General features: G+C 40.2%; 1 protein-coding gene across 1 annotated transcript; it reads right to left on the reverse strand.

The window, feature by feature from the left end:
* On the reverse strand, positions 1–26062 carry asmt (acetylserotonin O-methyltransferase). Its single transcript, XM_012850128.3, has 8 exons — positions 25787–26062; positions 24988–25162; positions 23853–23982; positions 21210–21278; positions 16403–16521; positions 7871–8011; positions 5530–5652; positions 1–1395 (listed from the first exon to the last, which is right to left on the reverse strand). Exons 1-8 carry the CDS (start codon positions 25895–25897, stop codon positions 1178–1180), a joined length of 1086 nt encoding a protein of 361 aa, XP_012705582.2. The 5' UTR covers positions 25898–26062; the 3' UTR covers positions 1–1177.
* Positions 26063–26308: the final 246 nt, after the last annotated feature.

Consider the following 26308-nt stretch of genomic DNA (forward strand, 5'->3'; position numbering starts at 1 on the left):
AAGAATTGAAGTATATATATTTATACCTTTACAAGACCGATCACAGCTCAATCATTTGTCAAAATAAATGTAATGTGCAAAGGCAATGTCAGGTATGAGAGAGCAGTTGCCGTTACACAGCTCTGCGGTTAAACAGGCTTTTTTTAATACTACACCACAATAATGTGATCACAGACAGAACATCTTAAACCGTCTTATGCATCTTGTAGTGTTGTTAGCGCTATTTAATTAGCATAACTAACTATAACCAATAGACTCACTGCAGAGTAATTAGACTCTTAACTGAGAGTTTTCCTTATGACTACCAATTTCCTAATCTAACAACCCATTTCAGACAAAACTGGACCCTTCAAAAAGATAAAGCACATTTTCTGTACTGAGATCAATTTCACGTTATCTACTGACATTGAACGCCTCAATGTAGCAGAATCATAATTTTAATGTCTAGCAATAGCTTTTCCTCTTTCAGATTTTTTTTCACAAAGTTTTTTTCATCAAGTTAAAATATGTATATTTTGGAGAAAAAAATTAAGAAACTAAATATATAGTTTTCGCATGCTCCTAATCAGTCCCTAGCAAAATTAGTTAGTGCCTTAGATGGCACCCATTTTGTACAAAGTTTGAGGCATCTTACTTGTGATGATTTAACCTTTGTTTTCACTCTTGATCATCTGAACATATTTATTTTTATTTTTAACAAAAATAAAAAATGTCCATTTGTTGCCAAGAAATGAAAAGTCCAGACCACCTTCTTCCTAGACTGGCAATACAATTTACATGAATGCACATGTATTGTTTTTCAAACTAACTGGAGACAATGCTTCTATGTTGGTCTATGCTTTGTTACGGGTTCAAAAGAAAGGGCATCTTTACTAACTTTCTGACCTTGTAAAACAGATATCATTATCACTTAGAAAAAAAACCCTCATACATTGATTTTCATTCTTAAAAAACATTTTGGATTATTTTCACTCAGTGATTTCTAACAAATTCAAAAGCAACTTTATGAAATTTCGGCTGTTCATCTCAATCAGGACTCGACAGCAGAGGAGACTCCATGGAAACTAAACATGATTAAAAAACAAATCTTAGTTCTTTTGTCTTTTACCTTACAGAATGAGCCTTTATTTTACCATACATGGTAGCAACATCTTTCTTTCTCTCATGACGGCATCCCTCATGTCGCTTTGTGACCCAGAACAGCATCGTAGATTTTTCCAGTCAGGCGGTGCTGGATGTTGGTGAAGCCGCTGGCAGCCAGCAGGGCAGCATACTGAGCACCTGTCCTCTCTCTGCCCTCCGTCTGCACCAGCATGTTTAGGGAGTAGAGCTGTGCTGTCAGCGGGCCAGACCCGTCTTCATTTAACAGCGCCTCCACCAGCAGGACTCCACCTCCTATTTTAGAAACAGAAAAAATTTTTGTTGTTTTTTTTCATGGATTGTGATTGGGTTGATTTTGTCAAACTAAAGGTCCCTCCTAAAAGTATTCACACCCCTTAGACTTTTTGTCTTGTCACAACCATAAACTTTCATTTATTTTATTGAGCTTTTATGTTTAAAAAATGTATAAAGTAGTCCAGAATTGTTGCAAGAAGAGAAATTAAGCATAGTTTTTAATTCCTTTACAAAATAATGTGGAACTCCTGGAGATAGGCATCAGCACCCCTCGCGACCCGATGAGGGATAAAGCGAGTAACAAAATGGGTGGATGGATGAATGGATGGATGGATGGATGGATGGAGTCCTCACCAGGATTTTTTTTTATATCTGTGGGTGACTGGCAGAGGCAAGGTGCACGTACAGGAAAGTGTGTGCGTGCGCTGGTGTGTCGTTCTGCTACTTCTCTGGATGTATTCCCACAGTGTGTTGCTTTGTGTAGCTCAAAGGGGGCTGTTTGTCAAGCTAATAAAAGCTAGCGTTAGCTAATGTGGTTTGGGCACTGATCACTATTTAATCACTGGATTGCTGATTGGTCGTTGGTAGTACACGTCGCTGTGAAGCCACCGGCTGCCATATTGGTACTCCCTGTTTTGCTCCAGTAACTAGGGAATACGTGCCCTACAGCATCGAACAACGATGATTTTCTCGTGTTCAGTGTTCAGGGGGGCTTAAGACTTTTAAAATGTCAAATGCCATAAACTTTTATGTTACGTACTAACACTATCTGTACTGAGAAAGTCATCTGCTGAAATATTTTGCATGTTATTTCAGCATACACACACACATATATATATATATATATATATATATATATATATATATATATATAGCAAGATGACGGCCAGTGACTTCAGTTTTTCGGGCCTATCAGCAATGCAGTGAATAAATGGAGATCAGTGGGTTTGGGAGGTTTATAGCAACATGGATGTACGTTCAAGAGCTTTGCTGACTTTCTATGTTGCTCTCAAACATCCGTGTCGTACTGACCGCGACAGTCTAATCTCAGCGTAACATTGACAACTTTCAGCGTAAAGGGTCCATTACGTCGAAATGCGTTGACAAGAACCCTGTGTTTATACCCGCTGCGTTCCACTGCATGGAAAGGGACCATATCTTTGCACAAGTATCTTGTGATGGCTCGTTATGTCACTCCATCGCTTGCTCTTTCGGTCATAAGCCATATTCTGTAAAAGCGTGTACAATGGGGGTCTGCCATTGGGTAGCGGGCAAAAATGTTTTGGTTCCTCCCGTCCTGTAGGTGTTTGAGCCAAACGCAGCCTCTCGAACATGTGCTTCGTCTTCAAATGGTAGAGCAAACTGATCGTATTACCTTTGTTTGCTTTCACCGTCACTTGACAAACCTTGCAAAGTACTTTTTTTGTTCAACATCTGATCAGCTCAGCTGTCTTTGTGCTTGCAACAATGTTTAGGCAGGTGCAGTGACGCATAAGACGATAGGACGGTAGAGCGTAAATCTCTACTTTAGGCCAAATTCATACTGCTTCTACCATCTATCGTATATACCATGCAGCCCTAGTCTCCAGCTTTCTAAATCAAGACTCAGACTGTCATGATGTTGATGTGGTGTATGATCCTTGAGCAAACTACGGACAACAGTAAGTGATTCAAAAAGGTTTATTGACAATCGTGAAATAATGAACATTTCTTCCAAGATCAGGCGGGATTCCAGCGTGATACTGAGGAGGTGGAGAAAGCGGTTATTGACGGAAATTATTTCCAATAACTGATGCTGTAGGTTGAAAAGAAGCAGATACCTTACTGTTGTCGCAGAGGTGAAGTTTCCAAGAACAAGGTGAGCATGCCCACAGAGGCTGAGGTTGGCAGGTTGTTGGTTTGATAATGAGTCTTGTGTTCCCTTCCAGGGGAAGATGGAGATGACGGTGCAACACTGGAGGGTGGACAGGCAGGTGAGTGATGATGGTGGATTGTGGACGTGTCCGGACAGCGGATCCAAAGGAGGGGTCAGAGGAGCGGTGAGGAGATTGGCAGCGGGGGATCCTGAGGTGAGCTGCCCAGTAAACTTTGGAAATGAGGAGGCAGAGGACTGGATTCCCAGATAAAATAAGAACCGAGCAATGGTTCTCTGGTTGGAGGATGACACAAAGGTGAGCAAGTAACATGAGAAGAAATATGTTCACAAGCCTGATCACCACTTGATTAACGAGAACAATCTGGTATGTGCCTCAGGAGATCTGATCTGCTATAAGCTCCTCTATAATGAGAAGAGCTAAGGAACACACACATACACACATCCTTGTTTAATAGACATAGAGAGGACAGTGCCTTGACTTCCATTCATCTTTAAGCCTTTTTTTCTTGGTTTTTGTGGCACTAGTGGTTCATTATTTTCAAAGTAGGCGGACAGGAAAGGGGGGATAAAAGACCTCAAGCTGGATTCGAACCGGGGGTCAGCCATGTCAAGAGCTAAGGCCTCCATACACGGGTCGTGCTCACTACCCCTGTGCCATTGGAGCACACTCTTCAAGCCTTTCTGTGGCCTAGCCCTGAACCTAGCCCTAACCCTAACCTTTACCAAATTATACCTAAACTCACCCTAAACCTGAAGCCTAATTTACACCTTAGTCCTAAACCTAGCCCAGAAAAAAATGTGAGAACCTTTTTTTGGTCCTCATTTTAAATCAAAGTCCTCACTTGACTACCGTAGAAATTAGCAAAAATTGTTCTCGCTCAGCTGTCAGTACAAGACACAGAAACCAGTGTGGCAGATACATAAAATAAAATGACTTACCCATCATAATAACTGGTATTTTCTAAATGTAATAATGACATAGATGTTTAGAAATATAAAGTGCAAGAAAATTGGAACTGACCATAACTCAAAATCAGTGGCAGCCCTGGAGATGTTTCTCTTCAACAGAAGGTCCAATCTTGGGGTAGTGGGAGACAATGACACTTGAAGTGTGCTGCTTTTGTCCGGTCTACTCTGCAATCATACTTTTTCTCATTGCAACAACGCTTACCTACTTTTAAGACCGTCATCGCGTAGCCTCTCCTCGAAATTCGCAGCAAATGTCTTTAGTGGTACGATCGATTCCTCACAAATACCGAATGGCTTCTTAGGCTGAGCAAAGCAGTTAACCACCAAGTATGACGGTATCAGTGAATTTGTGCGAGTGCATTTGTCGATGCGACCGAGACGTGTGTGTTATGCATGATTCACAGATAGATGTAACAAAGACATCCTGGCCATTTTTCAAAATTAAATATTGAAACTCAGATAAGACAGAAATGGAAAAAATGTAAGTTATTTTTATTGTGTCTCTGCAGTCCGGTGCCAATGGACCGACCAGCCGGTACCGGTCTGTGGCTCAGGGGTTATGGACCACTCCTCTAACTATCTCCAAGGTCTGCATTTTTACTGAGATCAAATAACACACAAGTAGATTCTGTTTACCCTTCACGTGACTTCCAAATCCAATCGTTTACAATGGTCCTTTATTTAAAGGGGTATTGAACTGAAAGCGGGTGGACAGAAATTAATATTACACTTTCTAGATTTGTATTTTTTGAGTTAAAAACCAAGTGTCTCGTTCTCTCCTCTTCACAACTGGCCGCTTCGTTTGTTGGTCTGTGGCCTAAAATTCCAAATAAACATGTTGATGTTTTAGATGAATTGTCAAACTATTAATTTGTGTACATTTACAAGATGAAATCATGAAATTGACCTGTAAAAAAAAAATACTACTGATGGGTTATGTTTGATTGGGTTAATAGTACTGTAATGGTTCTAGCATTGCTTTAATGCACCGAGCTGTCTAGTCAAAGTCTCTGTCTGTCTCTCTCTCTCTCTCTCTCTCTCTCTCTCTCTCTCTCCTCCTTTATGCACCGCTCCCTCACAGTGTTTGATTTTGTGGCTGCCGTCTGACTTTGATCAAAGCCAGAAGGACAGACTTTCCTGGGATCAGCTGCATTGTGGGGTACAATCTGCGATCTCATTTCTAGCAAAAGAAAAAAAAAAAATCACTCATCCCTTTCACACCCAGAGACACACAGACGGACACGGACACGCACGCACGCACTCAGACACACACACACACACATACAGACCTGGTTTGCAGGCTTTATAAATTCTGCAGAGGAGCTCTATGCAGCGCTCGTCTGTCCAGTCATGGAGGATTCTGGCAAGAATAAAAAGATCTGCCGCCGGCAGAGAGTCCTTGAAGAAGTCCCCTTAAAATAGAGACACAAACACTTTATATTTATGTAAAGCTGAACGAATGTGCAACATTTTCACCAAATGATGGGAGATTTTCAGCATGAAGTAGGAAAGCAACTTCTCCCTCAGACTCCTCCGGGCTGTACTGCAGTGAGGCTGATGCTGGTCGTATATCTAACAGAGTCAGCGTCAGAGGGATGGGCTGAATATTTTTTTGTGCGAGCGGTGAGTAATGCGAGTGATGCCGAGGACTCAAACTGGGCCGCTTTAAGTGGTTCACGGCCTTCTCTTTATCCAATTTAATTATTTCATGTAATTATTGATTCTGTTGACAAGCCTTCAGAGTAATGACATGACTCGATTAGTGGTTTACGCGCTTAAATGTAATTGCAACAAATGGTTGATGTCTGTTGTAATTAAATTATTCTAAATGCCTTTGACCGACATTGACTGAAGCAAATTTCCGGCCTCTGTTCAACATTCAGTTGAGTTTGATTTTTTTTTTTTTTTTAGGGAGACGAAACTCATTCACAGGGCAAATCTGGTTCCATGCAGTTATTTTTTTTATATAGTGAGTCAAACATTACTTCTAAGATGTCTATTTTAAGTATGATCACAATGTGGAAATAAAATAAGTTTAGAGGCTTCCCGCTGCAGCACCCGCCGCATGGCTATGGGAACAGCAGGACAGGAAGGAATCGACTTTCTCTGCAGGTTTTCAAGATTACCTGCTGCTGCTGCGATTCTTACATCTGCTGCTGCTGCAGCCGAGGAGCAACACAACAAAGGGAGTGTGAGGCACAAATTGACAGTTTTGTACGCAACGATTCCAGTCAAACAGAAGCCAGTCAAGAGGATAATGAGTTTAATAGCTGCCGATATCAGTGAAGCCTTAATATTTTAAATTAAAGTCACATCCGATTTTATATGTCTATTTTTTGTTGTGGTTTATGGACCTAAAATAAAGCAAAGAGCTGCATTTAATTAACAGGACTGAAGAGCTTACCAGCTAATCAACATTTTATTTTATTACAAAGTTACCTGCATTTATTTGTATTTTATGGCTCTACAGTTATTTAAAAAACTGCAATGGGTGCCTTTGTCCAAGACAACTTCAGCTTTCCATACAGGGTGGTTATTGGGTGCTACTGTGGTCTCCAGATTTTGCAACAATAATTTAAAGGGCAAAAAAAAAAAAAAACACATCTCATGTCAAATCCAATCTTACTTGTTGCTTATATGAGGGTTAACATTTCCAGCAGTTGTGGACATAGGCTAAATGTACGCTCTTCAGTCAAAGTTTTTGTGTCTGCTGATGAAACTCTTGAACTACGTGAATGGGAGAAGCTGTTAAATACAGTTTATGTAAGCAAAGACAACAGGAGATAATAAAATGCTTGCTAGGAAACGGTACAATCCGTACACTAATTTGTCAATGATGTCACGAATCGTGTACATTTTTTACATTTATTTCTGGGAAGATACGATGGGTAAAATATAGTTCAAGTTGGATCTGTGAACATAGTTCAAAATATTTAGGCGGTGAACCTGAATTAATTTATTTCAAACTAGCTGACCTGAAATTAGAACAAGTTCTTGTTAATGAGCTGTTCGTAGCTCATATACTTGACCATGCTTTTTTTTTTTCTGATGTTATTGACACTGATGGTACATGTGTCTTTTATTGTATCGGTGGGTGAAAACCAGACAAGTGTCCACATGCGTTGACAATAACACATTTGTACCTGTATCATTACAAACTTTACCCTTCACGTCTGTCTGTTGGGTCCATTATGAGTAACTAAATCTTTAAAAAATATAAATCAAGACTCCAAAGTCAGCTACATACAAAATTTACTTTTTGATAATATCCTAATTTATTGGATTGTGCCTCTACAAGGTCACATAAGGTTATGTGTGCAGCGAATGCATGCTTCCCTCTTAGAAAAGAAGCATTTACCTCAGTGCTGTGTTAAACCACCTTCTTTGACCTGTTGTGTGCAAGGTGCTTGATGAACTCAAATGAGATGGAGAATGCTTATCTGTGCTTCACTTTAGTACAGAAGGTCAAACAATGCAGCCAAAGTTGGATCGATAACAGATGGAGGCGGCTTTATAGACAATTAGAAACTACTTCAAGAACATTACTTGTTTGTGTTTGCTTTGACACCCGTGCCTATGCACATTGCACTTAAAGCAAAAGAGATTTCACACAGTTTGCAACGACGTTACCCTCGCGGAAGCCGATCCTCTGGTCAGCCGCTGAGACAAAGTGTTCCCTTGACACACGCACCACCTTGGGGAGGTCAAAGATCGTTACAGTGCATTTTGGGTAGGCCAACGTGCACTGCTTGGCTAATGCTCCACTGCAGCCTGCAGAGAAGGACATAATTGCCTTTAGTTATGGAACGGTAAATAAATAACCCTCATTGACAGCGAAGTGAAGCTTCACATAACACATAATCTGCACGCAGTCTCAGGTATAACTCATTATTTATTAGCAGGATTTGTATTCATTGTGCCCCTTAGGGGATGAGGTTTATGTAACATTAATACTAATAATGCAGAGACAGATGAACAGAATGCACAAAGAAGGACTAACATACGTAGCTGTTTGGAGAAAATTATCATTATTAATTTCTATGTCATCCTTCTAAAACTGATCCTAATCACATTTAATTGTTAACCTTCATCTGATATATATATATATATATATATATATATATATATATATATATATATATATATATATATATATATATATATATATATATATATATGATCCCTGTTTATTTCCATGATAGCATATAGCAGAAAAGGAGCACAGAGCGCCAAATACACAGGCTTTTGGAGTAAGGTGAAAGATATGATTGGTTAAGTCATTTCCATTAAATTAAAACAAATTTTGATTAATAACCGTATAAGATTTGTTTGAATTCACAATAGCACTAAACTAACTGTGTTAACCTTGTCTTCGGGATAATGGTTTAAAAAGGCTGAAAATTGTATATAAAGTTCTTTGCAAAGCAACTCATTTTCAATCTTAACCCTTTGTTGTTTTTAACAACTTTATTGTAAGATTTCAAAACGAGGTTCTAGGTTGCTATTCAGCAGGCGTTCTAGATATTAATATCACCTCTACACATTTGGATAAATCAATATCAATGTTTTTACACAGTGCCAGATGTTAATTTCGCAGTTTGTGTAGTGAAATGTTTCATTACAATGCGAGAAAGCCAAGCTGCTCGAACAATAAGGCATGCAGAGAATACATTTAATGAATGTTAAACATCTACATAGTTAGGAAGTTTTATATATTTATGGAAATTTTAATTTGCAGTATATATTTACTCAGTTCAGACTTCTGACACTGAATAAAAACAATAAATGAGAGAGAGAGTAGCTTCTACCTCATTTGTGTCTCCATCGCCATAAATAAAAAAAAACGTACAGCTTGAAATAATTTACATATAAAATAAACATGATTAGTGCAGAATTTACATTTAAGTAGAACTGGGACCCACCTAGTCCAATGAAAGAATTGTAAACTGACGTCATCTTTGGATTGGATGTCGGGCCTCAGTAATTTCATCTCAACAGAAGTTATATAGATGATACATAATTAGATGTATTAGTGAGAGATTTGCCAAGTTCGTTAAAGTCTTAATGCTCAGGTAAAGTTTGTTGAGGCTCACAGTCAGTGTACAACCTATTGCCCAGCACCGTCTTGTCTGCAGACATTTTAGTGTTGAGGAGAAAATACAAGAGTTGCGCCTGTAATGAGTAAACATTCGGAGCGGTGAAATTGATGTTGAACTGTTACGGCGACAAAGAGTTTCGGCAAATATCAGCAGCTTTATTTCATCTTTTTGAGCTTTCATGGCAAATATCCAGTTTTGAAATACAAATGGGTTAGAAATGCTGCCGTTGTTTGTTCTCCTAAAACTGCAAACTTAAGTATGCTGGTTTTACTTCCATCATTCGCACACATTGTAACGACACCGCCACTCATGGATAATTGTTGACCATTCATAACAGAGATAGCTGTTAAATTACATTGACAATCAACCAGTTTTGTTGCAGGACGTTTGGAGGTTTCAGATCATTCCACCATGTTTCCTCTAAAAGGGCGACAGAGTTAAGAAAAGAAGCCATATGCAAACTAAGGGCTTGCAGAGGCAGGAGGGTATGGCTGTTCATGCATACTATAGATTGCAAAAATTTAATTTAAAAAATATATCATGACTGAGCCTATTTTTTTTAATTAGCTTCTTTCTTTTTTTTAGAAACTTTAAAAAAAAATCTGCTTTAAGATCATTTCAAATCCTTTTAAATATAACGGGCCTCATTGGAGGTGGGCCAAAAAAAAAAAAATCTAATTCTAGAAGCTGATCCCAAATAAATTTGGGCTCGCTCTGGTTCTGTGGTACAAACACATGGATGGTAAGTAAAACACAACAAGGTATGTGTACGCAACACGTGGTAGCTGACGGCACCCAGGTGATTCCTATTACCAAAACTAAACTCCAAATGTTTAAGCAGTTGTTTTGGATCGGAAGATATTCTGTATCTTACACCTTTTCAAATCCAGATATCTAGATTGTAAAAAAATGCATCAGTGTCGCAGTAGTTTGCAGTAAAAGGCACCATATAGTCGGACATCTCTTCCTCGTGTTCTGTCGTGTTAGCCCTTTCTTTCTGGCAGTGGATCCTCTCTGTACCACATGAGCCAGCCGTCAGCCTCCAGCTGCATTAAGAAGCCCATACTGCCTATCACTCTGTCACTAATTCACCAGTTGTCATTCACTGGGCCACTTAGATACTAACTACTGCCCAACAGGAGCTCCGCGAAGTACCTGTGGGGTCCTCCTTAAGCCTGCTCAGACCTTCACTTCTAGTCATTTCCCTCTTTGCGTCCTCAGCTTGGAACTTCAATAAGCGACATTTCACTTCCTGTCCATCTAATCCGACCTCCGAAAAAAGTCAGTGTGTCTTCAACATGATTCAGAAGAGTTGCACTCTTGTTGTGGATGATATTCTACTTTTTCTGAGGATAACTCTTGGTATAGAGCAGAGGTTACACAAGTGTAAATTGGAAACCGAAGTGAACACACACACACACTCATGCTCATAAGAGGAAAGAAAACAGATGTATAATGTGAGAATAGGATTTTTTCAGTTTGATGCTTTAGCAGTATTATTGTATTTGTCGTGCCTCACAAAATAGAGAATGCTAGAGAACGTACTTGGCAATAATAGAGTCTGGAAAGCCAGTGTTGCCGAGAGACAGACTACAGCTTCAAAGGATGTCACTTTGACCAACCTATACAACCCAGTCAGACGGACCGCTGTGTGTTTGTCTGTGCGGGTCCACACAGGGCAGGATTTCCTCCCAGCCATCCTCTAACGTGACCGGCTTCCACTGTCTCAGCTCTCTCTTTTCCCGCACACAGAGAAGCTGGGTAGCGCTCACATCAAACAGGGGTCAGGAGAGGAGGAGAATCAAAGAGCAACGACGAAGAGCAAAGTCAGACACACAGCACACTGTTGGGCTAACCAGGCTGCCTGCCAGAATCACATCCAATGCTGTCAGGTTTTCAGCTTCATTTCCGGATTTAGCCTATTTAGGCCCATATAGTGCTTTGCAACAGTGTCCGCAACCCTTGAACTTTTTTTCCAGTTTTGTAACATTTACAATCTATTAGCTTTTTTTTAATTCTCTTTTATGCAGTCCCAATTCAATTCAAATTTACTAAGGTGACCTTGCCAAGATGACAGCAGCTCAAGACAGAACAGTACACATTTCTGCATCCTAATAGCGTTATAGGAAAATATGTTACAGAAAGAAAACAAAACAAGGTACAGAGTAAATGAAGGAGATTACAAAGGTTATGTTTATTGTTGTTATCAAACCGGTTACCAACCGAAACTGTTATATCCAGCTGTTTAACTGTTTAAAAAGTTTCAAATTTGTTTAAACTCACTTAGTGAAACTTGTTCCTTCAAATGTGGGTGAGTTTGGACACGATCACACATCGTTTAGTCTAAACCATTTTATTGTAGCTTTGACTGGATGTTTATGGTTGTTATCCAGCTTGAAAGTGGACCTCTGCCTTAGTGTAAAGTATTCTGTAGCCTCCAGCAGATATATATTTCCTGTACTGCCTTGTATTTAGCTAACTCCAACCTCCTGTCAGTGCTGACAAGCGTCCGTGTGCCTGCAGAAGAAAAGCATCCCCACAGCATGATGCTGTAATCTTTGGACAAACAGAGGAGAGATCAAAGGTTAGCACACAGCTTCAGCTGCTTCAGCTAGAAACATTGATCAGGCCTGAAATCTGGGAGTAGTGATGGACTCAGACCTGAACCTCCAAAAGCATCTAAAGACAATTACAAGGTCGGCTTTCTATCACCTGAAAAACATTTCCAGGAGTTAAAGTACTAATGTCTCAGAAGGATCTGGAAAAAACTAATCCAGGTGTTTATATTTAGTAGAATTGATTACTGCAACGGTGTTTTCACAGGTCTGCCTAAAAAGTGGATCAGACAGCTGCAGCTGATCCAGAACGCTGCTGCCCGCGTCCTCACTAAGACTAAGAAAGTAGAGCACATCACCCCAGTTCTAAAGTCCTTACACTGGCTCCCTGTATCTCAGAGAATAGACTTTAAAATACTTCTATTAGTCTATAAATCCCTGAATGGCTTAGCACCTAAAAACATCACAGACTTGTTATCAGTGTATCAACCATCCAGACCACTCAGGTCTTCTGGCTCCAGCCTACTCTGCATACCTAGAACACGAACCAAACACGGAGAAGCACCATTTAGTTCCTATGCTCCGCTTATCTGGAACAAACTTCCAGAAAACTGTAAAAGTGCGGAAAGCCTGAGTTCCTTTAAATCAAGACTAAAAACACATTTGTTTAAAATTGCCTTTGACTGTTCTAGTTAAACTGTTTTACTGTTTTTAATGTTCTTTTTTTGTTACTACATTCTATCCCTACTTGCTTTTATTCTGTTTTATTTTCCTTTATTTTAATCATGTAAAGCACTTTGCATTGTCTCTGTACTGAATTGTGCTATATAAATAAATTTGCCTTGCCTTGCCTTGCTGCCTCTATGTTTCCCTCCACAATTGCCTGTGGGAATTGTGTTTTTAAGGCGTGTGACTTGTGGCTATCTAGAAATGGGACTTCTTGGGGCTTTTCTCATGCGCTTGTTGTTTGCAATCTTTCAGTAAAGCCAGATTTGGGGAGTGCATTTCTTCTAGTCGTCCTGTCAACTCATTTTCCTATCTGAGCTGTGGATATCTTCAGCTCATCCTGTTAGTGTGGGGCTCATAGCGGCTTCTGATCATTTCTTTCTTTGACGAGCTTGTCAGTTTAGGTGGTCATCCGTGTTTTGGTAGGTTTTCTGTTGTGCAATATCCTTGGAGTATTGGTTTTTTTTAGCCTGCCCTTGCTTTAAACCTCTTCACAAGTTTATCCTTGGCCCTTCTGATGTTCCTGGTGCTGTTTGTTCACTGATCATAGAACAGCTGTATTCATACTGAGGTTAAATTGCACTCAGTAGGACTCTATTTACAAATCAGGTATACTGCATTTTATTTTGGGGTTTCACAGTAAAAAAACAAAAAAAAGACAAGAAAAAACAAAACCAAAACAAAAATAAAACATGTAGCCTTTGTCTTTCACCTTTCACTGTAAGTGTGTTCTTGTCTATCTTATAAAATCCTCAAAACACGTTGAAGCTTGTAGTTGTAATCTGACACAGCATCAATGGAGGGATGAATACTTTTGCTTGTAGTCACAGCATCCAGGCGAATTTATGGAGGACATGCTGGCAGGTTGATCGGGGCTTATTCTGCAGCTGCCCCTCACACCTTGTACTTAACAGCTGACATTTCTCTGCAGTGACACTAAATTAATGCACAGAGGCCATGAGGCACAAACCCGAAACAGAAAAAATAAACTTTGAACCTTGCATAAGCATTCCACTCTAGAAAAAAAAATGGTTTCAATAAATCTTGAATGGATGGATGGATGGATGCCATATTCCCCTGGGAGCCCCAATCAGCTCGTTGGCAGGGTCTGACAGACAAGGAGACCCGTCTTGAGCAGCAGGCGTGCCCTCAACAGGTGCTGAGAGGGAGACATGGCCTAAGAGGGACACAGCAGTGATGCCCTTCACCCTCCTGATGCTCACATGCTCACAGTTTTTGGATATGCAGCTTCATGCATAAGCATGATCAGACAACCTTATGTGGAGAAAGTCACACAGCAGCAGGAAAAGACAAGGGTCGATGGAAGGCGCTTTCTGTGGCTCCACAGCCCCCCTGTGTGGTCGGCCGAGGTAGCACATGCTACATTTGGCCCACCTGTAGACAGTTTCAGACCGCAGAAATTGTACATGGATGGTGAAATATATATATATATATATATATATATATATATATATATATATATATATATATATATATATATCACAAAGGGAATCGTGTGTGGATTGTTAGCCAAGCTGATGCTGAACTAACAAAGCAACAGATTAAAAATTCATATTTGGAGACATTTGCTCTTTTTACAGTTCTTTATAATCTTGTCAGAACGTGAGTGGATTCAATGTTCATCTGTTAAATTCACTTGAAATAGAACGAGAAGAGAAAATAAAAGCTTGTTATCTTTCTCACAAAGGCTATTGTAGGTTTCATAACATCCTTCATTCTTCAGCTGTGCCTCTGCAGTTCATTAGAAGCTCTTGCCTCCGTCATTTTGATCATGTCTATTCATTCTTTGCTCTCCCATCACCTTTTCATCTTTGTGCCATTTGCTTTTTATGCAAAGCAACTCTTCAATGATGCTTTTAAAGATAAACGCTGAGTTGACAGAGGAGAAGAGACAAGGAAACAATACCCTCCATGTTACTTCCTCAAGTTTAATTCAATCGAAGAAAGAAAATCTGATGATTTATCTGAAGTAACTCACTGAAATTAACCCATTTCTTTTAGGTGTTGCCAGTAATAAGCCACTTATCCATTCAACATATTGCTGTTGAAAAGAAAATTCAACCTGGAGAGACTCACACAGACAGAAGGCAATTAGAAAGGTCAGATAAATCAGAAAAGGGTCTTTGGTGCTCGTAACTGGCAGAAGACGTGAAGGCTGCAGAGGTCTATGAGCTTGGATATTCATTTTAGGATTAGGATTAGTGAAGTCTTCCCCCTGGGGTCAGGACACTGGCGGTGGAGGCTAGAGGAGAAAAGGAGCCAGGTGGAGGCTGTGAGCGTGAAGGTGGAGATGGGGAGGAGGTGGGTCGAAGCTCAGCTGAAGACCAGGAGAATTCATGGATGTTGAGCTTTATAGGCAAAGTCTTGCAGGATGATTGGCTGATGAAGGATGAAGACTTGACGCAGATTGGCTGGAGCACAGGCTCATGACCAGACAATCAGGCGATGATGGAGTGCCGGGAGTGGGTCTTCCAGTTTGAATTCATGTCTTAACTTCATATCAAGAAAACAATCCCGTGTCCGTCTACAGCCATGGGGAGTTCAAGGCCTGAAGATGGGGCTAATGCAAATGTGACATCATCATCCACATTATGGAAGTGCTTCATGTCTTTTGTCGCTGGGACTCCAAAGACTTTAGAAAAGCTAAGATGAAAAACACTGAAGAGGCCAACTCTCACCTGTCCTCTGACTTGATGCATTTCTGTTAAAATGCATTACTTGCATATAACATGCCCAGGACTTTTTTTTTTCAGGTTGCAGTAAACGTTTGAGGCACAGCTCTAAAAAAAGAACACCAGAACTAACTAATTCATGTTTTGCCCTAACAAGCAATCCTCATCAACTTTGAATAATTTAGTTATAATACTGAATATTGATGAAACATTTCTTCTCGTTCGCCATAAAAAATATAAACTTCATTCTCAGTTAACCCTGCTTGATCCATAGTGGGTCTGCACTGAAAGGTAAGGGAGGAAAGATATTTTTGACAAAAAAATAACAGTTAATGGTGGCATTCCTAAATTGGAAATTCATTACAGGAAAGGTAGGCATGGACCTTGGAGACTCATGTAATATTCCAATGGAAAACCAGTTTTCTTACTTAAGTGTTGTACAGGAAAAAAAAAATTCTCACTTTCTAGGAGACATTTCAGAGTGCTTGAATTACAGAAAGGGCTAGCGGAAACAATGTACCTGGGATCCTTGTAAATCGTTATTTTATGTTGCTTTCTTTATTTAAAAATATATTACATTATTTGTGGAAAAAACTTTTTGAAATAATCTTTTTTACATCACAAAAACCTTGAATTTCATCAATGGTTTGTAAACCTTTAAGATATTTAAGTTTATGCTTTATTCTCTTTACCATGCCAGATAAATGTGGATACATGGATTACCAAACTAGTCTTTGTCTTTTGCAAAACATAAAATACTTAGGGCTCGAGGAGAGTAAAACAGAGAACTCCCGAACAACAGAATACATCTAAACTTAAGTGTGTCCTAATTAGGCTGATATTGTCACCATCATGTCATCTTTTTCTTCATCTGCCACATTCAGCCATCGGTCTCTTTATTATCTAACTACAATCTAGGCCTTAGTGAAGTGGCTGGCAGTGTCTCATGGGATAAATGGTGTTCTGTTTACAGCTTTTAGCTTACAAAGAGGTTCACCCCCAAACGGTTATACTTAGATGTCAAAAACTGCTCTAGAGATTCACAGAGGTGTTTGGAAAGGGCATTTTGATAAAATCTGGAAAACTTACCTCCAAGGTCACAAACGACCTCGAAAGGCGTAAGATCGAAGGCCGTGACTACGTCTTTGCCGCAGATGTTCCAGATGGAGTTCATCAAGTGCATGAATTTCACCATTTCCTCATCAGACCTGAACAGACCACCACAAAGAAAAAAAAAGAAAGAAAAAAAAGTTATTTTTATTAGTCGTTTTCCCACTCGTGTCTCCCTTCACGGCAGCATGAGCCTCTTGATCATCTTCTCTAAACTGTCACCCAAGGGCTGAAGTGCAAACAGACACACACACTCCTCAAATAGAAAGTTTCTCCCAGCGGCCGGTCTGTGTGTGTGTGTGTGTGTGTGTGTGTGTGTGTGTGTGTGTGTGTGTGTGTGTGTGTGTGTGTGTGTGTGTGTGTGTGTGTGTGTCTGTGTGTGACAGACAGGGCGCGGCAGAACAGAAGAGCCTGTGGTGAGCGCTGCTGCTCTGAGAAATCTCCACCTCATCAAGCAGCACCATCGTGAGGCCCCGCATACACACACACTCGCACGTCCTCTTTCTTCTGTGCCGCTGCTTTCTACTTGTCCAAACTTCTCTGCAGCACAGCACTCAGCCTTCCAGTACTCGGGGGCAACTTCATGTGACACGATGACATCCAGAAAGTCGTCGAGTCATCGTCGGCCTCAGACTCTTGCTAACAAATGACTCCGGGGCCACACAGGAGGCCCTCAGCTACAATTTTGAAACTATCAGGGGGGAAAGAAAACATCCTTCTTTTTTTCTTTTTTACACACTATAATATCCAGTCTGCTGGTCACGGTGATAAGATAAGATAAGATAAGCTTTATTGATCTCACAATGGAGAAATTCACATGTCCCATCGGCTCAATGGTCAAAAGTCAGAAGAAGGTGCCAAAGTAGGTAAGTAGAATCAGTTAGATACAGTTATACAGCTATATACAATTATATACACTTCTATGTATAAATAGGTTATTGCACATATGTTATTATACACTTTATACATGATTATTGCACAGGCTTATTGCGTGTTCCTTGTTTAAATAGCTTATTGCACATAAGTTATTACAGTTATTGTTGCATCTACCTGTATGGTGCATGGGTGCAGTAATTACTATAATGGTTACAGGTATAAAGCAGCAAAGTATGATCAGGTAGCAGCAGGAATGAATGACCTGTATGTTGACAATATACCACAGCACATTATTGCACATAGTTACTGCAAAACACTTATTACAGTAATTGTAACAGTTATACAGTTATACGTATAATCCAGAGATTGAATTAACATGAGTTGCACATTATTGTACGTTAGTTATTGCACGTTACTTATTACGGTTATGGTTACTATTATATTGCAGCGTTATATAATCTGGTAGCATCAGGAATTCAATTCAATTCAATTTTATTTATATAGCGCCAAATCATGAAACATGTCATCTCAAGGCACTTTACAAAATCAAGTTCAATCATATTATACAGATTGGGTCAGATTATACAGATTGGTCAAAATGTCCTATATAAGGAAACCAGTTGATTGCATCAAAGTCCCGACAAGCAGCATTCACTCCTGGGGAACCGTAGAGCCACACGGAGAGTCGTCTGAATTGTACATGGCTTTGCTGCAATCCCTCATACTGAGCAAGCATGAAGCGACAGTGGGAAGAAAAACTCCCCATTAACGGGAAGGAAAACCTCCGGCAGAACCGGGCTCAGTATGAACGGCCATCTGCCTCGACCGACTGGGGTTACAGAAGACAGAGCAGAGACACAACAAGAGAGACAAATGAATGACCTGCGGTAGCGCTCCTTCTTACAGACAGGATGTTTTAGTCTTGCACTGAAGGAGCTGGTCAGCTCCTCTACAGTCTGGTGCAGGGGGTGGAAGGTGTTGTCCATGATGGATGTGAGCTTGGACAACACCCTCCTCTCAGCTACTTCCTCCACAGAGTCCAGAGTGCAGCCTAGGACAGAAGTGGCCTTCCTCCCCAGCTTGTTTAGCCTCAGAGGTCTACTTACGCCAAAGGACCTCAGCCTCATCAGGAGGCCCTTCTTATACAGAGCGTGAGGCAACCTTACTTGATATATATACCCTTGCGTTCTAACACTCAATGTAATTCATGGTTGATCGATTCTATGGGCAGTTTTCCAGATCCATTCTCACATTCATTTTGAAAATAAAAACAAGTTGCATTTTAAGAAAATTAATCATTCCGCGACTTCTATTAGCTACTTTGTACATCCTCCCTCTGCCAACAGGACAGCACTTCTCCTGCATCCATAGGAGGTTGGAGGGTATAAAAATGTATTCCTCTGCGTCTCTCTCTGGGTTGACCAGCACCCCGTGTCGGCGTGGTTTATTATCCTGTTGAAAGACCTGGTGATGGCCCGCTATTACTTTTCCAGCAAACGCCTTCAGATTTTTATTTACACTCCACTAATATTTCCAAGGCAAGGCAGGTTTATGCGTGTAGCGCTTTCGAGACGATTCAAAGCGCTGAAGTTCAAAGACGTCTAAAGACTTTATTTACGACCTCCGAATATTTCAAAGATAATGTTGCACACCCTTACAGGTCTATGGAAGGTACGCCAAGGCCCGCGGGAGAGAAAAGGGGCTAAAGCATCACAGGACGCCCACCGTACCTAACAGCAGTCTCCCGTTTTGACAGCTGCCAGGAGAAAAACGGTGTCCAGGTTGTGAGGAGTCGAGTATGAGGTTTGGTGCAAAGAGAATTATGTGGGGCTGATTTTCAGACGGCGGGCTTGGTGCTGTAGTTCAAGCGAAAGGAACTCTTAATGCTTTAGCTTGGAAAGATATTTTTTTGGCAATTTCATGCTCTTATTTCTGTGAGGACAGTTAGGAGATGGAAGGTTTCCATCGCGGCTGCACACCAGAGCATAAACCAAGGTGCACCAGGACATGACTTATTTGCCTGTAGGACTTAGTTAGCAAGGCTGAGTCAATTTTAAGGCAGCCGTTTGAGAAAGTGTTCAGCTAATCAAAATGTTCGATCACAGTCGAAAGAAGGTAATATGCAAAATGCATTTTTTCAGATCAACATTTGCCTGCAGGTGAATCCTAATGCATAAAAAAATGTTTGTTTTTTTAAAATAAATAACTCAAAAGAGTTTTTTTTTTCTTTTTGGTTTTAAAAAATCTTGCTTTTTGACTTTTTCAACATGCATTGAGTCTTAAGAAAACAGCACAAGCTTAAATGCAATACCTTAAAATGTCTCCTTTGTTGTGTCTTAAATTCATGGTTTTATAAGATGAACACTTATTCCAAACAGGTAAAAAATATATAAAAATTTAAAAATTCATGCAAAACCTTTATGCTACATAAGGCTATATATGTTCTTGAATTCCACATCCCCTTCCTGATTTCTTAAGGTTGAGAACTGGAGCTGGGAAAGAAAAAAAAGGACTTGGCTGTAAATTATTCAGGCGCAGTACATGACTGGTTAAATGGCGACGGGTAAACAGGAGTCTGACTCATCCAGGGAGCTTTGAATCTTCCTGCTCCCGCTGCAGAGCTCCAAGAACGGGAGCTGAATGACTTCGGCGCTTGTTTTCCCTTGCTAATTTAGCCGCCGTATTCACGGGGGAAATCAGCAGGCGCCAACAAACTGCTTCTCCATATCAAATCAGTTGAGCACAGGTGCTGAGATTGTTCTTCGCACGGCACATTAAATTCAATGCATTGACGCTGATTTGCAAATTCATCTAAACCTTGGCATGCTACAGTTTGTTTACATGGATCATAGTTGGGATATTATTATTATTATTTTTTTTTTTTGGATTCATCTGAAGCAATGAAGCTGTTTCTATTGGATATATCAGTCGCCTTCTGAAAAGGATGTGAGAATGAATAAAAAGATTTCTAACTGCAGGTAAAAAAAACAACAACAACAATTGCTTCATGTCTAAATAAACTGAAGGGGAAAATGGGGCCAGGCAACAATGCAACATATTTGCATTCTTGAAAAATGAGGGGAAAAAATATTAATGTTTTTAGAATTTATCTTTGTTTAAATCCATCCATCCATCCATCCAATAGTTTGTCCATTCGTTGGAACTGTTATATACTCAATAGATTCAAAGCACCAGCTAGAAATTGGCAACACATTTGCCTGTAATGATGTATATCATATTCAACATTTTTGTAATAATGTGATTGTCGCAAATATTCCTAAGCTGGAAACTGGATAACTCATAAAAGCATATGCTGTAATATTTAAGTCTCTTAGATCGAAAATAATAATGAATCCATTGAGGCAAACATTTCCTTCCCCTTCCATCCAAGAGCAGTGCTAGTAAAAAAAAAAAAAAAAAAAGAGAAGAAAGGATGTTTTTTGCACTTAATTCCTCTGTGTGTCTCACTTTGGATCACTGCGTCTGCCGGCGTTAATGTAACAGGCCCTCAGGCAGGCTGATCAAAATCTTTTAGCGTACAAACTTGCGTTGTGTGTTTGGTGACCCCTGAAAACTGCTGACCAGCAGATCAGTGAAGCGTTAAAACTGTGGGCACTGAATGCTATAAACACATCAGACCTCTAGGACCATGGCAGATTTTTTTTCCCTATGCCCCTGGCCTCCTCACCTCACTGGTCATGCCATCTCCCTTTTTCCCACTGCTTTGTACAATTTCACATTTCACGTCTCCTAATGAATTCAACAAGTCAGATTTTTTTTTTTTTTTTTTTTTTTGGAAGAAACAAGTAAAAATAGGCTTGAGACAAGGGAACTGATGATGGAGTGCAAATGTGTCGACACATTTCATCTGTGTGTTCGTGACTTTTTAACACCGAGGGAGCTTTCTTACCTGTAGAGAGCTTGAAACAGGTCCTTTGAGCTGACTCCAAAAGCTTTTTCATACTGATTTCTTCCCTCTCTGAGAGAATGCAAAGAAAGAAAAAAAAACTGAAATCAATAACGGGTAGGCAGAAAGAAACATTCAGGTATAGTTTGTATAATCTTTGATGGTATTTCTGTTTTTTTTTTTTTCTCTCTCTTAGGCTTCAGTGGTCAGTCGGAGAGCTGCTGGCTCTCTGTACTCAGTCAGAACATCAAAAGGCAGAGTTCAAACAGCAAAGGAAGACCAAAGTCTATTTCCATTATACATACATACAGGCGACTGCCAGCTGAACCTCGGTCTCCCACAGCTCATCACTGCCCACCTGTGGTTGATTTCACCCTCTCCATGTTGATAAAATGTTCAGTTTCACAGGAGAAGCCTTTTTTTTTAACAAGAGCGCCACAGAGCCTATTAACATTTTCTCGCTTTATAATCAGAAATGTCAATGTGTCTAATGGGGATTTTATTTGACAGGAAACACTGAGTAGTGTGTGATTGTGACGGGGAATGAAAGTGATGGAATGATTTTAATATCGCTTTCACAAAAACCGTGGATTTAGAGCTGGACTTTGATTGGGTTATTCTAACTCCTACAACAGGCATGACCAAAGTATGGCCCCTGTACTGATTTTATGTGCCCCCCCTAACAACATTTCAAGAAAGATATAATCCACAGGTAAAAATAGCTGATGCAGATGGATTTTTTTTTTTTTTTATTAGGGCAAAAATTATTACAGAAAAGTTAAAATCTTACTCTGAAAATATTAAGTACAAAAGAAAGTATTCATCTTTTAAATAACCACACTATTCACATTCTCTTTAATTTCATAATTAATAGGACCCATGACATTTGATTACTAACATCATGTCTTCTGTGCATTAAAATATGCTTTGGATCAAACTGGCAAAATACAGCAAGTGTTTGCAAAGAACTGACCAAAATACCAACAGGAGCTTGGTTTATTATTATCAAAGACTCAAATGACATGATTGAAAATAATTAGCAAACTAAATGACCATCTTTTAATACGACAAAAAAACAAATGTTTTTTTCACATGTGGATCTACAATGATTTTCATATTCATTTCTTACAAAAAAAAAACTGATTAATTTGTTTATTTAAAATCATCATATTTTTTAGAGCAAGTAAAATCCGTTGACCATGATCTCAACGTATCATCTCCCTTAAAATTCATAACTATGCTCTAATTTCCGTTGGCCCACTATCACGTAAAATCCAACAGAAATGCACAAAGGTTTGTAGTTGTAACGTGAGAAAATGTGAAAAGGTCTAAGGAGTATAACTACTTTCACAAGGTACTGTAGGGTTAGGACTATCCACCCCTGCAAGGAGGGAGTAAATGCATTATTCTTGTGTTTATTGGCTGTAAATGGTTTTCTTTATAAGAAAATTCAAACCATTCGTTTTTACTTTAATCCAGTGATACACAGTCTAAATTTATTACAATCCATTAAGGTTCTGTATGGTAGTTTTAAACTATCGTGGCCACATTGCACTGTTCAGCTCAGGGAACCCATGATTTTCTCTTTGCTTCAGTTCCTGTCCTCATCATCCACGTAACGAAATTTCTGCAGGTTTACCTGCAGGGTCGGTGACCTCTTTCTTGTTTAAGACTTCTATAAATACACAAGAATGCAACTTCTGTCAAATTTAACCCTCAACCAAGCTGGCTGTAGTTTTTGAGCCGAGTATTTGAAGGTTCTTGATGTTTTCTGCGTTCGGTCCGGGCCCTTCGTTTCTCCTCTCTGACTGCAACCACAGCCCAAGGCCTCTGATCCTCCAGCAGCCAAAAAACACTGGTTCCAACTCCAAACCAAACACATACTGATGTTTATGAGGAGTCCCTAAAGTGCCACGTTTTAAAGGCCAGATATAGTTTTCCATGTTGCACAGCACACACAGCTTAATGCTTCTTTCTCTGAGAACGTTTGTCGGTTTGGTAAGTATGGCATCAGCTCCTGAAAATTGATTTGGTAGTACACTGCAAAAATGGATCTAAGAATAAGTAAAATATTCTTAAAGTTAGTGTTTTTGTCCTTGATTTGAGCAGGTAAATAAGATTATCTGCCAATGGAATGAGTATTTCAACCCCTAAAATAAGATAATTAGACATCCTGCACTTGAAATAAGATGGTGGAGATGAGTTGTTCCTATTTTAAGGGCAAAATCTTATTCCACTGGCAAATCATCTTATTTACCTGCTCAAATCAAGGATAAATACACTGATTTTAAGAACATTTTCCTTATTTTTAATTCCATTCTTGCAGTGTAGTCTGATGGCAACTGGTCCAGGTGTTTAAAGGCAGCTACTGAACTAAACCACAGCATCCTGCCCACTGAACGTAATAATGAGAGGAACCTGACCAAATACGCTAGTACTTAGCTGTCTTTTTTTTTATTTATTTGTTCACGAAAATCAGTTGTTAGACTTAGTGCACAGTATGGCTGACATATTGGATTTTGACGGCTTTATGGTGATTCTGAGAGACGACACTCATCTGGACATCCCAAATGTACTTGCACTGAAAACCCCCCAAAAAAAAGGGTCTGAGCTACTTTAAAAGCAACCGCAGCTCTGTGTACTGACCTAACGGCGTCTGTGAGGTAGTGCCAGCAGAGGTAGATGGTCCTGGAGCTGTACTGGATGGACTGGTAGAGCGACAAGGGGCTGGAACGAGTGAGGAAGACCCGGGACTGCTCTGTGTTGCTATAAAAAGCTGAAGCAGAGGGAGAAAGACGCAGATTCGGAGTGAATGAAAGACTGCAGGCGTGAAAACGATATTTTGGACCTTTCAGCAGAGATGGTGGATGTTTGCAGCCTCACAACAAACGTAAAGTGGAAGTTTATGTGGGTGAAGCGGTTCGATATATTAAAATGTCAAATGGACAAAGAAAAACAAACTATTTGAATTATTTGAAACTATTTGGGGACACGGCAGACATGTGGAAGAAGACAATCTGATTGGACAGAAAAAAACGAACTCTTGGCCTACGTGAGAAACATAACTTGTGGTGGAAGTCTAGTGCTAGACGTCATCCTGAGCACCTCTAGTGGCAGCACGGTGTTGTTACCCTGAAGCTGGAAGGAGCCATCTGATAAAGAGATGCTGCTAAATACAGGGCAAACGTGGATGAAAACTGGTTAGAGCGTGCAAAGAATGTGAGACATTTGCAGAGACAGTGGGCCTAACGAGCCTCAGCTCAGGTTACTGTAAAATTAACTAGAACACACCATAGAAGAAGAAGACAGGGGAGGAATAACGAGCAAAAAGGTCAGTCTCCAAAAGACCTGCAGCCAAAACTGCAGGGAAAGGAGCTCATATCGCATGGGGGTGGCTGACTACACTGCAAAAATGGATCTAAAAGTAAGTAAAATGTTCTTAAAATTTGTGTTTTTGTCCTAGATTTGAGCAAGTAAATAATATTATCTGCCAACGAAATGAGTATTTTGACCCCTAAAATAAGATAATTAGACATCCTGCACTTGAAATAAGATGATGGAGATGAGTTGTTCCTATTTTAAGTGCAAAAGTCTTATTCCGTTGGCAGATTATCTTATTTACCTGCTCAAATCAAGGACAGATACACTCACACACATACACAAACACACAAAAATAAACCTTAAAGATTTAATAGTTATGTGTCAAAACGTGTAAGCGTTCAATGGCTATGAACGCTTTTGCGAGGCCTTCACTCCGGCTCATTTTTCAGTGTGTTCTGACCTTGCCCGTCCTCCCACTGTGTGTTGAGGAGCTGCAGGCCCGTGCAGGCGGCCAGCAGCCGCTGCGTCCCGTCCACACTGGCTCCCACCGCCTGACTGATCTCTTCTGCCGACAGCGGACGCTCTGCTGCCAGCAGCACGTCAAACACGCCCAGTTCGCAGGAGGTGAAAACCGTCTAGGACAGGGAGGGGAAGCAGGAAAGATGCTGATCATGTGAAGCAGAGTGCAGCAGAATATAATACATCGAGTTCATGAAGACCAATAAAGGGATTTGTGCTGGTTTAATGTGGCTGAGGCGTTTTTTGATCACATTTTACTCGGGTTTACTTCATGAAATATAAATTGTGATTTTGCTATGGGATTAGTTTAAGGTTCGGCCATTACAAAGGTGAAGGCTGATTGTCATGTTACTACTTCAGAGGCTGTGAAAATACCCTGAACACACCAGATTTTGCAGATTATGTGTAAAGAAATGGGCTCTTTTCATAAAATCATTGCATAATACATGGAAGCTGTGGTTGTAACAGAATAAAATCTAAAATGGTTCAAGTGGCATCGCTACATTTGCACGGCAATAGTTGGTGACAATTAAAATAAATATGTTTCTACCATTAATACAAATACTGCTGTTCAGTCAGTAGGTATTAATAATAATCCAGACTCACTTCTTCAGCTTTATGTCGCTCATAGCAGCGAAACTTACCAGTCCACTCTGCATCTACATTATTTCCAGCAATGTTTAGAGTTGAAACTGCAACATGAAATCTCAGCTTTCAATAAGCGACAGCGTGAATGTTACCTTGGAGATTAGAAAGCCTTCCATATACTCCAGGATTTTCCTAGGGTACATGTCTGCAGCAGGTGCAGCTGGTTCCCCTTGGGAGGAAGCCGGGTCTCGACGCTCAGCCATCGCCCACCCCACCCCACCCTCAGGTAGACCAGGCGCCCGGAGCCTCTGCAGGTGAGCTGATCTTCCCTGTCGGGTCTGCTTTGCTCCTCAGTAGATGTTTACGTGAGCGGCGGCGATGAAAGAGGCGGACTGAGAGCGGACGAAGTGCCCACCCTGCATCAGCAGAGAGAGTAGCAGTGGGCTAAGCTGATTACAGCCAGATATCCCAGATTAGGACATGGGCTCAGTCTGGTGGACAAAGAAACAACTCTGTGAAAACACTGGTCCCTTGTTCTGTATCACTGTGTTTCCCCTACCAGGGCCGGTTTTCACTGCGTTTATTATGTGGCTCTAATCTTTAAGAATGCATGCTCCTCTTTTGAATACAGGGGTTGGCCTAAAAAAACTAAAACACCTGGTTTTAGACCACAA

Source organism: Fundulus heteroclitus, chromosome 7, assembly GCF_011125445.2.
Source record: "Fundulus heteroclitus isolate FHET01 chromosome 7, MU-UCD_Fhet_4.1, whole genome shotgun sequence".
NCBI classification, from domain to species: Eukaryota; Metazoa; Chordata; class Actinopteri; order Cyprinodontiformes; family Fundulidae; genus Fundulus; species Fundulus heteroclitus.